This window comes from Callithrix jacchus, chromosome X, assembly GCF_049354715.1.
Source record: "Callithrix jacchus isolate 240 chromosome X, calJac240_pri, whole genome shotgun sequence".
Classification (NCBI taxonomy): Eukaryota; Metazoa; Chordata; class Mammalia; order Primates; family Cebidae; genus Callithrix; species Callithrix jacchus.
The window spans coordinates 32,520,536-32,540,832 of NC_133524.1; the positions used below are offsets into that span (position 1 = coordinate 32,520,536).

A 20,297-nucleotide genomic window follows, 5' to 3' on the forward strand; every position below is an offset into this window, starting at 1 on the left:
ACCTAAGAGTAGAATGGATTTGTCATATGGTAGCTTCATGTTTAATATTTCTAGGAGACTGGGAAGGGTAGCAGTGGGGGAAAAGAGGGAATTGTTAATGAAAGAAATGTAGTGAAATATACAATACAAAAATATGGTTTGATAAAATGAATAAGATCTAGTATTTGATAGCACAAGAGGCTGACTACAGTCAACAAAAATTTATTCTGCATTTAAAAACCACTAAATGCCCAGCACTTTGGGAGGCCAAAATGGGTGGATCACGAGGTTAGGAGTTAGAGACCAGCTTGACCAACATGGTGAAACCCTGTCTCTACTAAAAATACAAAAATTAGCTGGATGTTGTGGTGCATGCCTGTAATCCCAGCACCTCAGGAAGGCTGAGGCAGGAGAATTGCCTGAACCTGGGAGGTGGAGGTTGCAGTGAGCCAAGATCATGCCACTGCACTCCAGCCTGGCAACAGAGTGAGACTTCATCTCAAAAAATAAAAAATAAAATCACTAAATGATTATTATTGGATAGTTTGCAATAGAAAGGATAATTACTTGAGGTGATCGATATGCCATTTACCCTGATGTGAATGTTACACATTGCATACCTGTATCAAAATATCTCCTGTATCCCATAAGGATATGTATACCTACTATGTATTCACAAAAATTAAAAATTAAAAACATATTCCCAGGAACTTCTAAACTTTTTAAAAAGTTGTTTCACCATTTACATTCCTACCAATAATGTGAAAATTCCAAGTATTCTACATCTTGTCAACACTCGTTATTTTCTGTGTTTTTTGTATTAGCCATTCTAGTGGGTAAGAAGTACTATCTCATTGTGGTTTTCATTTGCATGTTTAAAACAATCAATGATGTGAACCATCTTTTCATGTGCTTATAGATATCTGTACATCTACTTTGAAGAAATGCCTATTCAAATTTTTTCTCCAGTTGTAATTAGGTCATTATCCTTTTTGTTGTTGAATTATTAGTTTTCATATATGATTGATACAAGTATCTTATCAGACATATGATTTACAAATTCTGAGGACTGACTTTTCACTTTCTTTACAATATTCCTTGCAGTACAAAAGTTTTAATTTTGTTAAATTCCTAATTACGTATTTTTTGGTTACTTTTGCTTTTGGTGTCATATCTAAGAAAATATTGCATAATCTATTATATTCCTATGTTTTCTTATAAGAGTTTTAAAGTTTTAGTTTTTCTTAGTATATTTCTCTCTAAGACCCATTAAAATATTTTATTATTATAAAGTTAATTTTACAAAAGTATTAAAACTTTTTATTTTTATTTTACTTTAATTGACAAATAAGCATTATATACATTTATGGGGTACAATGTATGTTTTGATATATGTATACATTGTGGAATGATTAAATCAACCTAATTAACATATCCATCACCTCAATTATTTATCATATTTTATAGCAAGAACATTTAAAATCTATGATTTTAGCAATTTCAAATGTACAATACAATGTTATTAACTATGGTCACCATGTTGTGTCATAAAGTCTCAAAAACTTATTCCTCTGATCTGACTAAAATTTTATCCCTTTTGATCAACATCTCCCCATTTTTCACCCCCGAATCCACAGTCTCTGGTAACCACCATTCCACTCTTTTCTTCAGTTCTCCCTTCAATTCAGTTTTTGCTTTCTCTATTTTCTTAATCATTTTTATTTCTTTTGATTGGATTATTCTGTTTACTATTTTCAAGTTTACTGATTCTTTCTTTGCCAGCTTGAATCTGATGTCAAGTGAAAGTTTAATTTCAGTTATTGTACTTTCTAACTCCAGATATTCCATTTGGTTCTTATTTATAATTTCCATCTCTTTATTGATATTCTCTATTTGTTAAGACATGCATATGGCCTTCTAGAGCCCACAAAAACATGCCAGAGGTTGTCAACATCTCCTATGGACATCTTATTCTCCAGAGCTTCATTTAAAGTTTTTCTCCAGACCTATGTTTATCTCAACTAGCATCATAGCCTTAGGAACCTGCTCTGTTAAAAAACTGCTGCTGATTGGTTTGGACAAATACCCTAGAGCTAGGGCTTTTCCTAGAAAAAGCCCTAGGTTTAACTCTAAGTCAGGCCAAATAAAGACAAGGCCACGTATATAGGTTTATTCAAGGGAGCTGCAAGACAGGTCAAATAGTGGCAATGCTCTTCGAATAAAATTGGCTTTTTTTGAAGAATTCCAATTTTTGTCTACACTCTCTGGTGGCTAAAAGACTGCTAGTTTTTACAGCTACTATGGTGCAAAGGTACTGATTTTCAAGGCTACCGTAAAGCTGGGAGAAGGTGACAGGAAAGGCCAAGTTAAAAAGCCTCAAACTTTGCCATTTTTATTGAGGTTTGGCATTTCAGAAATTATTACCAACCTTTGGTTAATTTCTAGAGTTCAGAAAAGGCAATTTGGGGCCAGGTTTGTTGGCTCATGCCTGTATCCCAGCACTTTGGGAGGCTGAGGTGGGCAGATCACTCGAGGTCATGAGTTTGAGACCAGCCTTGCTAACATAGTGAAACCCTGTCTCTACTAAAAATACAAAAAATAGTTGGATGTGTTAGCGTGTGCCTGTAGTCCCATCTACTTGGAGGCTGAGAGACTCACATGATCCCAGGAGGTGGACATTGCAGTGAGCCAAGATTCCCCCACTGCACTCCAGCCTGGGTGATGAGTGAGACTCCATCACAAAAAAAACTAAAACGAAAAGGTGATTTTGAAAATTTTTTGAGGAGCAGATTTACAGGATTAGCACATTATATTTTCAAGCATGGGGTAAGTTAAACTGTGAAAGAAAACTAGGAAAACTACGGTACAATCAAAGCATAAAGTTATTCAAGGCTTGGTGACTCTGCATTAAATATTTATATAATATAGCAGTAGCTGGGGAAACCAGCCCATTACTGCCTGTGTTCTATCAGCTATGTAGAGAGCACTCTGTTTGTATGCTTTGAGAAGTTTAATAGTTTCATGCATACTTTAGGAGGAAAAGTACTATTGGGCTATTGATCTTTTCTCTTTAATTACATAGACTTTAGGGGAGAACAAAAGGGAATAAAGAAAATACATGAAGAAATGGTAGGTCCTGCCAAGATTTCTGATAATGTTTTTCATTACTGTACCAGAAACTCAAACCATATTTGAAAAATATCTCCCTTTTTAGAAAAATAATTTGAGGTACTCAAATTGCTACTAAGGTTACTATGTAAAGTTAAACTTTTAAAATTAATTATGTGATTATAAGATATCTGTATTTCAAATTTCCTAAAGAATGCCTTCAAAAACGTAGAGATTTTACAGCCTTGGAAATGTTTATTTAATAATTTGAAAATTATTGAATTTCTTGCTTCAGATAGTTTTAAGTATTATATAGCCAAATCAGCTAGGCTCAAACAAGATTTCACTTCTCTATTGAATTCATGTACTCCTAGCTCAGCCAAGCACAAAACAGCTAATGCTGTCACGTTTGAAAAGCTTTTATGCTGAATTTGACACAAAAGCAATCACAAAGCCGACAAAAAGGAAATTTCTCTTTCAAAAGCTGAAAGGGGAAAAATAAATGAAAACTCTGAGCCTGTGAAAATCTCTCTTGACACTGGAAAAGAAAGTTTAAAACGATCAAGAAATAATTTTTCCGAAGAATCCATTGCCAAGTTTGGACCAATCTTAAAAGTCTAGGGAGCAGGTTATGAACTCAACCAAGATTCTGCCAAATGAAATAAATCTCAGGATGTTCACTGTTGGCAGTTTTAAGTGCCAATAGCATACTATTTTTGCCTCTTGTGAAAGTTCTAAATGGCATAATCTCTCCTAGGATTCTGTCATAGCCTATTGGCAAAGATTTTGATTAGAATGAAAATCTTGTATGTTTCTGCCTAACATCTGTCTTTCTATCTCAAAAGATTTTTATTGTTGTACCAGGTCCATGGAAAAGATAAAATTAAGCCATGAAGCCATGTGGCTAACAAAATTAACTACTTTCTAACTTCGTGTTTTGCTTTAGAAAAATTAAGGGTGAAAGAAAACAATTACAACTATGTTATGGCCATCTCTAAATGACCTGCTAATTAATTGTTGATACTCCAGGCCATCTGCATTCTGTTTTGTTTTTACCAAATCAAGACTCTCCTGTTGCTGTTTCCTTCTACTCTGACCATACTTTCAAGGTAAGCTTTCTCCACATGACATCTTCGATTTTGTTTCTATTTTGTTTCTATTTTATTTCTTTTCTTTCTATTTTGTTTCTATTTTATTTCTTTTCTTTCTATTTATTGTCCCCATTTATTCTTCACCGTTTTTTTCTAAATAAGAGGAGGAGCTTTTTCTAAATAGCAGACCACCAAGGAAATAAAGATGGAAATTAATAAAATAATATAAAGAATTTAAAATAATTAGTAAAAGATGTTTAGCAACATTGATAAATATTTATGCAATAATACTAAGTTTACAAACTAGAACTCAAAATTTCATTTACATTATATAGACAATTAAAATATATGTAGATAAGAACTTGAAGAGATTATCAGTAAAGATTACCAATTATGAATCATTAATGTATCAAGATTTTTGGTAATTATTTTTAGGTTCAGGTATGATGACTGGCTCATATTTTAAGAGTATAACAGTGTTGGTGGTTGGGTTTGAAACCTTTCATTGTTGCTCATTGGTGAGAGTTAGGGCAGTCATCAGTGAGGTGCTGCAAAGGAGGCTGACTGCTGTAATCACAGCTCTCCAAGGCTGTATACATAGCTTTATGATTGCCTTGTAAGGCTCACAGGCGATCTTGTTCATCTTAGGCACACAGACTCAGAAAGAACTTATGAGGGTGTTGTTTTAGTCATTTAATGTGTCCTCCTGTCTATTTTCACACTTTTTTTCCTAAAAGAAAATTGTAAGTAATAATCCAGCTAATATCACTCAGTAGTGATAACATATTAGATGTAAAGGTCAGATATCCATTTTATTTGCTCCCTACCTTTTAAAAGAATTAAAAATTGTAGTTTCATTAAAAATGGAATGCAGTTTACAATTATTGTTTTAGTTTTCCCTAGTAGAGTATAATACGAATTTTTTCCCAGTATACGATTTCATCGCTTTCATTTTCTATCTGTTGGTTTATCAGTAATGTAATATAATCTTATTTGTCAATTAATAATTTCATGGGTCTTTTTTGGATTCTCATGAGTTTTCTCACTTTGTTTTAGCCACACAGACAACATGTGGAAGAGAAAACCTGTCATGTTATATACAAAAGAAATTACTACGGAGTCACATCACAACTCTATTACTTTCAAAAGAAGATTCCAAACTTCTCTAGACTTCAGTTTTCTTACCTCCTAACTAAGAATAATCAGAGTACTTTTCAAAGAGAGTTTTTGAAAGGATGAAATAAACCAATGTATGTAAAGTGACTACCATACTTTTTGACACACAGCAAGCATTCACTAAAAGTTATTATTAACATTAGGATTACTTTAATTTGACCATAAATCATTCAAGAAATGGATGAAAAAAAAATACAGCCTTGACCACCGTTATCTATACTGTGAACTTATATTGAAGCTGCAGATTTACATATATATATATATATATATATATAATTAAATTTCTAAACACAGAACACAAATAAAAATGTCAATCTCTATAGACAGTGGCTGAGCCATGTTTATGATGTAGTTTTAGACCATTTCAGAGCATTTTTTTTAACTTCTAAAGGTTCGACAAAGGATAGCAATTATAATACAATTCTGTTTTTATTGTAGCTGTTTAAAACATCTTGCATGTTTTGACAATGCAATTGTTTTGTTTTCTTCTTTCATACTTCCTTCTGCAGATATTTTTGTCTATTACTTAAAGCTACTTGATCTTCTAGGAGCTATTAACTGTAATCATTCTTACCATCACTTTAGGATTTTTTTAGGTTACAATTATTTCTCATTTGCCAAATACCAGAGTCCTCTTGCCCTAGTCAGATCTATCACTATATGCCTCTCATCTCTCCTTCTCATCTAACTCAAAGATTCAGTCAGAACTCCATATTTTCTGCTTATACCTCCTTACCAGTTAACTACTTTGGTTTATGATCTAATAAATTCATAGTATCCTAAACTTATAGAGAAAAAAAAAGTAGCATAATATGCTGATTACCTTATGAATATGACTAGAGCTTTCAAAAAGCATGATTCTATATATTTCATAGTCAGACCAGGCATTAGGAAAATGACCATTGGAATATCCTAATTCATCTAAGCTCATCCATTGAAAACATTATTAGTGGTAACATGTATCTCTTGAAAGAATTTTTATTCACCTAGACTTTGCCTCCAATAGAGCTAATAATAAGACTGTAAAATTCTATGTGGCTTTCTAACGTTCTCATCATAGAAGCTAAATCCTTGTCCCTGTAGCAGCTCAGAGTCCCTTTGGCAAAGTAGCTATGACAGAGATTGCCTAAAAGCTCACTGATTCTATTAACTCTTCCTGAAATTAAATTGAGAACAAGTTCTGTGTGATGGGATGTGGTGGAAGTGATATACATAATTTCTAGGCCTGGCAATAAAACACTGACCACATTCTTCTTTTCCTGCAGTGGCCTTTGGGCTATCATAGTCCAGTGGACAACCTCCACTGGACTATGATATAAGGAAGAAAGTAGTTTTTATTTTATTAAGCTATTGAGATTTCAGAGTTCATTTCTTACTGTGGCTTAGCATAATCTAACCTGACTAATTTGGAAATGGAGGCCATTTGATCCAAGAGAACGATATGGTTTTCTTCTTAGATGACATAACCAATTTAAGAATCAGACACTTGCTTAGCAGAAGGCCTTTTCTGTCAGATAAAATAGCTACAGAAGGTTTTGATCAAGTGCCCAATCTGATCAACCTCCTACCATGTTACTTCCCTAAAGGTTAGCCATTGTTAACATTTAACGTCTTTTCAAACTCACCAGTAAATATTAAGTTTGAAAAGATAAAACACATGCAAAGCACCTCGCATGGTGCTTGATAAAACACAGTCATTAAACAGTTTTCTTCCTTTTCCTTTCATCCTGAGGAATTATAGACTTATTAAGCAGACAGATATTTGATCCAATTTCGGAGGTAAGAGAAGAGAGAAAGAAGGGAATAATGAGCTGGATAGGAGGTAAGAGAATGGGAGGAGAAAGTGAGAGTACTCATTGTCCCTGCACAATCCTTATGCCCACCCACACCCATTTCTTGATTCAGGGGCTTCAGATAAGATATGAAAGAGTAACCTGTTACTTTTTCTAGGAAGGAATTAAGCCCGAATGGTTGACTTCATGCAACTAAAGTACATATACTAATTTTGAAGTGATCTTAAAAGATGGTGCAACAGAAAACCAGCCCACTATATCTAGACTGCTAAACAAAATTAACTTTAAGATTGATATTAGCTGTCAATTTTCCTCTATTCTCTATCTTGACTCAAAAGTCTACTGGCTAGGCATGGTGGCTCCTGCCTGTAATCCTAGTGCTTTGGGAGGCCAAGGCAGGATAATTGCTTGAGGCCAAGAGTTCAAGAACCCATCTCTACAGAAAATAATTTTTTAAAAAAATTAACCAGGCATGATGGTACATGCCTGTTGTCCCAGCTAATAGGGAGGCTGAGGCAGGAGGATTGCTTGAGCCCTGGAGTTCAAGGCTGAGTGAGCTATGACTGTGCTTCTACACTTTAGCCTGGGTGACAGTGACATCCTGTCTCCAAGAAAATGCAATATAAAAAATCTGTTCATTTCAGCTTAAATGTGATTTTCTGTTAATAAATTTATATTAAACATTATTAAATTACAATCCATGGTATAATTTTATCTAGTGTAACCAGTATTTTAAGAAGGTATCTTTGATACTAACCTTGGTTTCTGTGATTTTCTTTTGGATTGCATCTATTGTATAGGGACCCTCCTTCCATGACTCAAGTTTAGCTCTGGCCTGTCCTAAGACCTGCTCAGCTTCTTCCTTAGCTTCCAGCCATTGTGTTGAATCCTTTAACATTTCATTCAACTGCTGCCTCCGGTTCTGAAGGTGTTCTTGTACTTCATCCCACTGATTCTGAATTCTTTCAACTGAAATAAAAGGAAAAATAAATATAGAGTAGTAAATACTAGTCTGGAGAAGACATATTAAAAACATTATCTGATAATTATGTTGCTTATTTAAAAATTATTCATTGTGTTATGGCTAGGATGAACAACAAGATTCTTTGTTTGATGACAAATAGTTTCCATTAAATTATTTTCCTGAAGGTGATAGAGAACATCAACATAAATGTAAAATTTTAACTCTATTCTTGACCCCAGAACTAAATATGCATAATCTTTTAGAAAAGTACTACAGAAGAATATCCAAATCCCCTTATCTTTGCCATTTCAGCAGCCATCAGTCTGATTTCCCAGTGCTAGGATTGGCATTTCATTGCCTGAAGGCTTTCTGTTGCCAAAAGAGTTTGCTTTGCCATCCATGTGGCAGGCTAGACATACCAGGCAATTGATGTCTCCCCTCCAGACCCTAGAAGCAGCTTATAAATAGTGACTAATTTTAGGAATTCAGATATTTATACTCTAGCTCCCTTGATTGTAGGAGTTATAACTCTGAGGCATGGATTTTACAAGGGTTCCAAGGTTTCCCTAGGGATAAAGCTCCAACAGCCCACAGTATCAGCTGGCTTGATAATACACCACCCATTACTGGCTAACTTGCCTTACCTGTCTCATTTCTCCACACTTCTAGAGATTTATTTACCTCCCAAATAAATCACTTGCTCTCAAAACCTTTTCTAAGGGTATTCTTTTGAGTAGATCCAAGGGATGATAGGTCTACTAGAAACTTTCTTTCTTTCTTTTTTTTTTTTTCTTTTTGAGGTGGAGTTTGCTCTTATAGCCCAGGCTAGAGTTCAGTGGTTTGATCTCGGCTCACCACAACTTCCACCTCCCAGGTTCAAGCGATTCTCCTGTCTCAGCCTCCCGAGTAGCAGGAACTATAGGCATGCCCCAGCAAGTCTGGCTAATGTTTTTGTATTTTTAATAGAGACAGAGATTCACCATGTTGGTCAGGCTAATCTCAAACTCCTGACCTCATGTGATCCACCTGCCTCGGCCTCCCAATGTGCTGGGATTACAGGCATGAGCCACTGCACCTGGCCAACTTCTTTTAACAATATCTGCTCCTTGTTTAAGATGAATGAGATAGAATGTAGCTCTGCAGTATCCTGACATCCATCTCAGAGCAATTAAGAGGAATTAAATGGAACAAATACTGGGTAGCAGAGCCATGCAATGGAGAAGGAAATCTGGAATCTGGTCATACTATTTAATTCCTGAATCAAGCCTACCCTACCTCTCAACTGTTTAATGACACTGATCAATATATTTCTTCTGGGTAAGTCTAAGCAACTTTGAAGTGGATTTTCTATGACTACAATGTAAAAGTTCTAACTTATAGAGAGGGACAAACTCTTTTGATAAAAACAAAGGTCTCCAAGGAATTGTGCAAGAATCACAGGAATTGTACATGGGGATAGCTTTCAAATATAAAAGTTTAAAAGAGGATTTTGATCCTGATTAAAGTAGCTTTATAACTAGGGTATTTAGATAAATAAACATAATGCTTGTATCACATTGGAGGAGTTCCTAAACAAAAAATCTTCCAAGGCCCATAGAACCAAAACTTACCAAAAATGTCATGGCATTTAGACAACATTATTCTGTGAGGCTTGTGGGTAGGAAGGCATTTTTGCTACCGTATGTTTACCTCTATTTTTTTATTTTATGAATATGTAAATGAAATTGACACTCAAAAAAAGAGACATCTGAGGACAAAATTATCCCAGGATATTCACATATAGGGTGGCCTTGACTGGTTACATTCATGGTTTAAAATATATTCTATTCTTTTTCCCTTTTAAATAGATCTTTGATAACTGAACACCCACTCAAACAAATATAACACTTTGTTAATGTTTTAAAACTTTTACTGTGTACTACTATGATTTACATTTTTACATTTTACATTCTATTTCCGACTCTAGACAATGTCCTTGCCTCAAAGGGAAGGACAGAATCTGTAGAAGATGCTGTTAGTGCCCATCCATATGCCGTTAGCACTCATCATTCAAGTGTATGTCAGCAGTGTTCTAGTACAAGCATTTGCCCTATTGCAAACCTGAGGGATTTTCCTCAGCTTGCTAAGTGCATTGGCCAGAAGTGCTGCAAAGTTAATACACCAGGCAGCATTTCGAGAATGATGGATAAGAGAATAGTTACCCCTCCTGTTGCCTTGCCCTTACCCCCTTGTAAATGACAACTTTGAGGCATGTTTTTTTTTTTTTAAACTATCTCCCAGAGCTCCTTCATCAGGATTGAACCACAATGGCTTAAAGAAATAACTTGTTTCATAACTGGCTTTATTATTGTCTTCTTTCATTTTTATCTTATTCTCCCTCTTTCCTACTGGTACTTCCTGGAATCACATTACAAACAAACTACTTTCACCATTAATCACTGCTTAAATGTCTGCTTCTGAAAGAAGCTAACCTAAGTTAGTATTTTGTGCATTAAAAAAGATCCTTTTCTGGAAAAGTGAGAGAAGCTAGAAAATAAAAAAAAAAGTAAAAACTAAAAACATTCTTAATGCACAAACTAGTGTTTGCCCCTTGGAATACCTTCCGTAAATGTCTGTCAAATGACTTGTACATGCAGATTATTTCCATTATATCCACTGTCTCTTAATAATGACATAAAAACGCAACTTCTAAAGTAAACCTTTGCCCAGCATCTTCAGTCTTTCTTCTTAAGTAACCACTATTTCTTTGTTGCATTTCAAGTTTACATAATTTGAAAATGGACTCAAGTAGTTCACATTTCCTTTCTTATTTTCCTCTTACTCTTCTGCTCATGACGTCTATTCCAGGCAAATAAATGTCCTCTGGATTTCCTTTATTTCTTATGTAATGCCTTTGCATCAAGCACATTTGTTTGTATAAAACATCTTTAATGTCAGGTTTACTAGTAGAATATCTGTGCCTTATATAAACTCCATAAATTAAAAGGTATTAGAGTGTCAAAAAATTCTGTGAGTACATAAGATTTTCAAAGCTAGACATTTCATTAATTTTAACTATAAGGAGTATTACAAAAAGCTATAATTCTAAGAGATAGTTATATGGCCATGTTATTTTGTGTAATTTGGGCAACTGGCTGATGTCAGTTATATGACATCAGCATGCCATGCCCATCAGCATGACTTTAATTAAATTAGAGGAATATCTCTTTTGTTTACTTTTTTCTGGATGTTGTAATATAACTTGAACAAAATCTAACATTAACATACAAAAAATAATTGCCATCCAAGAATATGATATCTATCAAGTTTGTCCCTCAACAATGAAGTTGGTGGTAAAAGTTTTCTCAGACAAACAAAAGTTAAGAAAGTTCATTATGACTAGATCTGCCTCACAAGAATTACTAAAGGGAGTTTTTCCTGCTGAAGGAAGAGGATACTAATTAGTAACATGAAAACATGTGAATATAAAACTCACTGGTATAAGTAAGTACAATGGCAAATCAAAAACATTCTCATAATGTATTGGCAATGGGTAAATTAGTTATAGTGTAAAAATTAAAGACAAAACTATAAAACTATAAAAAACTTCACTCCTTTGTGAAGTGATGCAAATTATATTTAAAAAGTAAGTTGTGATGTTAGAAATACAAAATGTGGGAAGAGGGAGAATAAATTTGTAGAATATGTGCAAACAATTAAAGTATCAGCTTATAAAATGTTTTATATAAGCCTCAGAGTATCCACAAAGCAAAAGCTTATAATACATACAGAAATGATAAAAACAAAAGACCCACAGTATACTACTACACAAAGCCATCAAAACACAAAGGAAGAGAGGAACAAAGAATCTATTAAAACAACCAGGAAAAAATTGACAAAATAACACTAGTAAGTCCTTAGTCATCCATCATTACTTTGAATGTAAAGAGATTAAATTTTCCAATCGAAAGGCATCGAGTGGTTGAACAGATTAACAACAACAAAAAAAAAACAAGACCCAAATATGTGCTGCCTACAAGTGGCTCATTTCACCTAAAAGGACATACATAGATTGAAAGTAAAGGAATGAAAAAAGATATTCCACGTACATGAGAACAAAAAGAGAGCAAAAGTAGTTATACTTATTTTAGACAAAATAGCCTTTAATTCAAAAACTCTTAAAAGAGACAAAGAAGGTCATTATATATTGATAATGTTTATTTCCTCATGACATAGTAAATAGAAGTATATATAAATCCCAAATCAGAGTACCTAAATATATAAAGCAAACATTAAGAGCTCTGAAGGGAAACATAGCCTACAACATAACAGTAGGCAATTTCAATATTCCACTTTAAGTGATAGACAGAAAAATTCATAAGAAAACACTGGACTTGAATGACACTTTAGAGCAAATGGACCTAACAGACATATACAGAACATTCTACCCTGAATAGCAAGAAAACACAGATTCTTCTTAAGTACACATTTAACATTCTCCAGGATAGATCATATTTTAGGTCACAAACAAGTCTCAAGAAATTTAAGAAAACCAAAATCATAAAATGTACCATTTCTGACCACAGTATAAAATAACAAATCAATAACATGGGAAATCATATAAAATTAAGAAATATGTGGAAACTAAACAATATGCTCCTAAATGACTATTGTATCAAAAGAAAAAATTAAACAGGAAATTTTAAAAAAATCTTGAGACAAACAGAAATGAAAACACAACATAGCAAAACTTCTGGGTGTAGCAAAGGCAGTGTTAAGAGGGAAGTTTATATCAATAAATTCCCACATCGAAAAAGAAGAAATATCTCAAATAAAACATCTAGCATTGTATGTCAGGGAACTAGAAAAAAGAAGAATGAACTAAGCCCAAAGTTAGCAGAAGGAAGAAAATAACAAAGATCAGAGCAGAAATAAATGAAATAGAGACTAGAAAAGCAATAGAGGCCAGGCATGGTAGCTCAAGCCTATAATCCCAGCACTTTGGGAGGCCGAGGCAGGTCAAGAGATCGAGACCAACCTGGTCAACATGGTGAAACCCAGTCTCTACTAAAAATACAAAAAGTTAGCTGGGCATGGTGGCACGTGCTGTAGTCCCAGCTACTCAGGAGGCTGAGGCAGGAGAATTGCCTGAACCCAGGAGGCTGAGGTTGCGGTGAGCCTAGATTGCGCCATTGCACTCCAGCCTGGGTAACAAGAGTGAAACTCCATCTCAAAAAAAAAAAAAAAAAAAAAAAGAAAAGAAAGCAATAGAAAAAAGTCAATAAAACTAAGAGTTGTTTTTTTGGAAAGCTAAACAAAATTGGTAAATCCTTAGCTAGACTAAGAATGAAGAGAGCAGGCTCAAATAAATAAAATCAGAAATGAAAGTGAAGACATTATGACTGATAACACAGAAATACAAAGGATTGTAAGAGACTACTATGAACAATTACATACCAACAAATCAAACATCCTATGAGAAATGGATGAATTCTCAGAAATACAGTCTACCAAGAGTGAATAATGAAAACTGGAAATCTGAAAAGACCAATAACAGTTAAGGAGATTGCATCAGTATTTAAAAGTTCTCACATCAAAGGAAAGCCAAAGACCAGATGGCTTCACGGGAGAATTCCACAAATATTTAAATAAGTCCTTATACAAATCTTTCTCAAACTCTTTTGGAAAACTAAAGCGTAAGGGATTCTTCCAAATTTATTTTACAAGGCCAGCAATAACCTGATTCCAAAGCCAGACAAAGACACTACAAAGAAAGTAAACTACAGGCCAAAATCACTGATGAACTTAGATGCAAAAAGTTTCAATGAAATAGTAGTAAACCGTATTTAATACTTTATTAGAAGGATTATTCACCATGACCAGGAGGGATTTATCCCTGGAATATAAGGTTGTTTCAATATGCAGATTAATAAATGTGATTCAACATGTGAACAGAATGAAGAACAAAAACCATATGATCATTTTAATAAATAGAGAAAGAAAATTTGACAGAATTCAACATCCTTTCTTGATTAAAAACTCTTAACAAATTAGGTATAGAAGAAATGTTATAGAAGAGAATAAAAGCCATAAATGAGAAGCCCACAGTTAACATTGTACACAACAGTAAAAATGTTGAAGGCTCTTTCTCTAAGATCAGGAGCAAGACAAAGATGCCCACTTTCACCACTCTTGTTTAACTTATACTGGGAGTCCTAGCCAGAGTAATTAGGCAAGAGAAATAAATAAAAGGCAATCAAACAGAAAAGGATGAAGTAAAATTTTCCCTTCTTGCTGATAATATGATCTTATACAGAAAATCCTAAAGACTGTACTGAAAACTGTTAGAACTCATACACAAATTTAGTAAAGTTGCAGCATACAAAATAAACTTAAAAAATCAGTAGCGATAATTTTTATTGTTTGTATAATAACAACAAACTGTCTAAAATAGAAATTAAGGAAACAATTCCACTGGTAATAGCATCAAAAAATACTCTGGAGTGAAATTAACCAAGAAAATGAAAGATCTGTATGTTGAAACTATAAAACACTGATGAAAGAAATGGAAGATGACACAAGTAAATGGAAAGATTTCTATGTTCATAATTGGAATAATTTTGTTAAAATGTTCATACTACATAAGGCAATCTGAAGATTCAACACAGTACCAAAATTTGCATCTCATTTTTTATAGAATTAAAAAACATTCTAAAATTTGCAAGGCACCACAAAAGATCCTGGAGAGCCAAAGCTGTCTTTACTAAAAAGTATAAAGCTGGAGGTATCACACTACTGGATTTCAAAATGTATTACAATAGCTATAATAATCAAAACAGCATGGCAAGTACATAAAACAGACCAACAGAGTAAGACAGTACTAAAATAAACCTACACACCTTTGATCAATTGATTTTCGACAAAGGTAACAAGAATACACAATAGGCAAAGGACAGATTCTCCAAAAAATGGTGTTGAGAAAACTGAATGTTCATATACAGTAGAATGAAACTGGACCCTTTTCTCACTCCTTATACAAGAATCAACTCAAGATGGATTAAAGCTTTAAATGTAAGGCCTGAAACTAAAAACTACAAAAACATAGGAGAATATCTCCATGACATTGGGGTGGCCAGTGGTTTCTTGCATATTACCCCAAAAACAGTTAATTGAAGTAAAAATAGATAAATGGGATTGTGTTGAACTAAAAAGCTTCACACAGCAAAGGAAACAATTAATAGAATAAAAAGACAACCCACGGATTGGGAGGAGGTATTTGCAAATCACACACTGGATAAAGTGCTAATATCCAAATTATACAAGGAACTCAAGTTACTTAATGAGAAAACAAATAACCCTAATAAAAAAATGGGCAAAGAATATGAATAGACATTTATCAGAAGAAGACAGACAGCATATATATATATATATATATATATACACACACACATATCTTGAGTATTTTATATATTATATATGTAAAATACTTAACATCTCTAATAATAAAAAAATGCAAATTAAAATCACAATGAGATATCACGTCACACCTTTTGGATCGGCTATCATCAACAAGGTGAAAGTAAACAAGTGTTGATGAGGATATGGAGAATAAGGAGACCTTACCCACTACTGGTAGCATTGTAAATTAGTATGGCCTCCATAAAAACAGTATGGATGTTCCTCAAAATAATAAAAATACAATGACCACATGTTCCAGAAATCCCACTTCCAGGTACATATGCAAAAGAAAGGCAGGCAGTATATTGAAGAGATATCTGCACTCTCACACTGTTGTAGCACTGTTCACAACAGGCAAGATTTGGAAGCAAGCTAACTGTTCATCAATGAATGAATGGATAAAGAAAATGTGGATCATATAAACAATGAAGTACTATGCAGCCATAAAAAAGAATTAGATCCTGTCATTTGCAACATCTTGGATAGAACTGGAGGTCATTATATTAAATGAAATAAGTCAGTCACAGGACGACAATCATTGCATTTCTCACTTATTTATGGGATCTAAAAATTAAAACTATTGAACTCATGGAGACAGAGAATAAGAGGCTACAAAGGGTACTGCGGGAGAAGGGGCAGGTGGGGATTGTTAATGGGTATGAAAATTTGTTAGAATGAATAAGACCTATTATTTGATAGTGCAACCAGGGGGACTATAGTCAATAATAATTTAATTGTACATTTAAAAAATAACTGAAAGTACCATTACATTGTTCGTAGCACAAAGGGTAAATGCTTGAGGGGATGGATACACCATTCTCCATGATGTGCTTCTTTCACATTGAATGCCTGTATCAAAACAACTCATGTACGCCATAAATATATACACCTATTACGTACCCCCAAAAATTAAAAATTAAAAAAACATCATTTAAAAACTCCAGAAGTTCTGTCATTTGGAATAACATGAATGAAACTGGAGGACATTAGGTTAAGTGAAATAAACTGGGCACAGAGAGACAAATATCATATAATCTCATTTGTATGTGGAATCTAAAAAAGTGGAACTCATAGAAATAGAGAGTTAAATTCTGGTGGCTACCAAAGGCTGCAGTGGCAGGTGGATGGAAAAATGAGAGATGTTTATCAATGGGTGTAAAGTTCCATTTAGACAGGAGGAATAAGTTCTGGTGTTCTTTTGCAGAGCCTAGGATCTATAGCTAATAATTACATATTGTATATTTCAAAATAGCTAAGAAAGGAGGATTTTAAATATTCTCACCACAAAAATGATAAATATTTGAAGTGATATATATGCTAATTAGCCTGATTTCATCATTCCACAATGCATTTTATATATATATATGAATTGAAACATTATATTGTACCCCATATACAGTTATTTGTCAATTAAAAATGAAATAAAACTTTAAAAATGAATAAAATATTATTTGAGTTGTAATTCCACTCCCAGGTGTATATCCAACAGAAATGCATAGTTATTAATATATTTACCAAAGCCATGTACTAGACTGTTGGTAGCATGACTATGGATAGCAGAACTATTGATAGCAGTTGTCTCATGTTAGAAACTACCCAAATTCTCATCTATATCAACATGCATACATGCACTGTGGTATCAATAGAATATTATTCAGTAAGAGGAATGAACAATCTACAACCACAAACAATAATATGGATGAATCTCACAAACATATTATTGAGGAAAAAATATATAGCTACAGAGTAGATTTGACTGTTTGAATCCATTTATATAATACACAAAAACAGGAAAAAGCAATAGAAAAGTTTTGAAGGATAGTAGTCAACCTTCTAGGATGTTTATTACTAGAAGAGAAATGAAGGGGGATCCTGAGTTTCTGGTTATATTATATTATGTTTCTTGATTTGGATGCTATATATGCAGTTGCATTCAGTTTATGAAAATTCACTCTTCTGCATATGGCTAGCCAGTTTTCCCAGCACCATTTATTAAATAGGGAATTTGACTTGTGAGATGTACTCTACATACAACTTTCAGCAATTCCTCTTTGTTAAAAAGGGTGTCGCCTGTGAAATATGTGTCATTTTGGCTGCTATGAATAATAAAAGATAAAATCGTTTTTGCTACAAACACAATATGATTTTGACCATACATTCACGTGACAAAGAATATTTCAGAAATTCTTATTGGACACTGAACTGGACTAGATTCACAAATACACATCAGCAAATAGAGACTAATCAAGCAGCTATTTTACTATTTAATAGGAGAAACAAAGCAGTATAACTGATTGTTATAGTAGTCCCAAGAATAGACCCTGACGAAACATATACAAAAGAAAATTTTAGAAGTTTTACATGTGTTTCATTTTGTCAAAAAATGAAGGCAAACATAAGATCTGAAGATCATCAAAGTGAAGCTGTCATCTTGAAAGTGGATCATTGTGGTAGTAAGACATCATACAGACCTGGTAATTGTACATTATTGAGCATCAGTTTATACTATAGAATTTTACCACACTTGAGACACTTCACCCAGGAGATGGATATACCAGATGTATACTATGGCAATGTATTTGGCCACTAGAGCCCATATTGTTAATTTACATTTATACCAAATTCATCTGACATACAAAAGTGAAATAAAAAAAAATATATGCACACAAACCCAGACAATCTGCATATATGTAACTGAAAAGCTACTCAAATGTACACAGTTTTTTTTATTTTTCCTCACAGAGGTCCATCATGGAAAGCTTCTCGAGTGATTTGTGCAGTAAATAGATATTGGGTAATAAAGGGAAATCAATAACCAATGCTAAGACTCAGGATGACAGACTGAGACCCAGCATGTATCCTGATTTATGAACCTCCAGAAGTGTCAAATTGGAAACTTGGCAATCATGTCAAGAACCACAATATTGCAGAGAAAGAAACAGTTCAGTTGATTGAATAGTAACCAATCTTTCACTTCATGTTTTTTAACTAGCTATGTTTAATTATCGATATACATTCTTGACTGATAAAAATTCCCAAAACATCTCTCTTAGGGAGGAACGTTATTTACACAAAAGAAATGATTACCTTTTGAATATACATTGCTGCAGAACAAAGAATAGTTCTGTTGCAATTTCAGCACTGACTGTATAGCATGAGAATTAGAAGTTTGTGTAGCTGATTTTTAGAAAGCAAATTTGATTAGCAGTTAGTTGTGGGTTATAATCTTGGATTTGTGTTGAAATGTCTAATTTAAATGGGAAAAGTTGATTTGCCATGATCTCAGTTTTCTCAGCTCCCAAACTGAAATAATGACAACTGTAGAACCACAGAATTATTGTGAAGATAAAATTCAATAATGAGTAAAAGCATAAAGAATCCTGCTAAAGCAAGGTGCTATTGCTTCTCTGTATAGACAAGACTAAACAATCAATTACGGTTATCAACAAACATTTAAGATATACTAGGTAGTACACACTGTGGATCTCATTGATCCCACAGAGTACACCAGAGTTCTAGGTAGAAAATACCAAGCTGAAAGGCTTAAATTGCAGGTAAATATTTTGCTGGGATGAGGAAAAAGGTAGAAATAGCAGTAGACTGTTCTCTGAAGCTAAAATCATCAAAAAATATTAGGCATGATCAAGAATGAAACTCAAAACAAGGAAACTATCATTATTGTAACCTTGTACAACACTAGGATACAACTATACCTAGAGTAATGTAAGCATAACTAAGTGTTTGACATACAAAGACATATAAGGAACTGAGGACAGTCCAAATAATAACAAAAATTTTAGTAATATTAAGATATGTCCCTTCTACTTCCACAAAGCATTTAAAAAAGTTTCTGTGGAAGACCTATCTATAGTTAAGCTTTGCAAAAGAAGTTTCAATCGAACCCACTAAGAGGAAGAAACAAATATGTTAAGCATGTAGCTAGTATGAATGGATATTTGCTTCACTTAGATATAGCAGAGGAGGAATGTGGTTGTTGTACAAATAGAGAATAAAGTGTAACAGATCAAAAAGCTAAAAGAGAGGGGAGTTATTGGCACATGAATAAATCCTGGCCACTATGAGGACCAAGCTGTTTTTTCTCTAAATCCCAAAAAGCTAGAATGCAGAAACAGCCAAGCATTTTGGTTAAACTCATGGAAGACAGACCCAGAACAAATGACTAAATGTAAAAATTTTATAATATTAGCCTAACATTTAAGGTTAGTTTGGAACATGGAAAAGATCAATAGTTTAGTGCTATTTTCACACTCAGTTTACTTACTCCTCTGTTGTATGGGAATAATAATAAAAAGAAGGTGAATAATCTAGCAAGATGAAAGGTAATAATGTACACAAGGCACTGAGAAAAGTATCTGACCCCTAGCCAGCTCTCATTGATAGGGGCGTAAATAGGCAATCACATACTTTTGTAACACTGTTGGACTTTTCTGGGACTTCTTAAATCCTGAGTCATGAAGCAAAGGGGGATAGATTGGATGATTCCTGGGGATGTTTCCAGCTCTAACCGTTTGCAAAATACATTTCTTGATGCTTCTGTCAGAGTTGAAAGCTCGTCTTAGAAGGTTTTTGTGAAGAACTCACCCAGCCCAGTGCTTAGATGAACAAATAATATATCACTAGTCATATTGTTCCCCTGGGTGGATCTTTGGTATATTTCAACTTGGCATTCTTATGGTCATATATTCAGTCGTGCTAAATGTCAGTTAAAAGAAACTCAAGCCAACCTAA

At 33.8% G+C, this 20,297-nt stretch overlaps 1 protein-coding gene across 20 annotated transcripts in view; it reads right to left on the reverse strand.

The window, feature by feature from the left end:
- DMD (dystrophin) overlaps nucleotides 1-20,297 on the reverse strand; it is a 2,312,475-nt gene that overhangs the window by 563,320 nt on the left and 1,728,858 nt on the right. For all 20 annotated transcript variants that reach the window (XM_054251383.2, XM_035288503.3, XM_054251382.2 and 17 more), the window contains one exon: nucleotides 7,905-8,116. In XM_054251383.2, coding sequence (XP_054107358.2) covers nucleotides 7,905-8,116 — 212 coding nt within the window. The remainder of the gene's footprint in view (nucleotides 1-7,904; nucleotides 8,117-20,297) is intronic.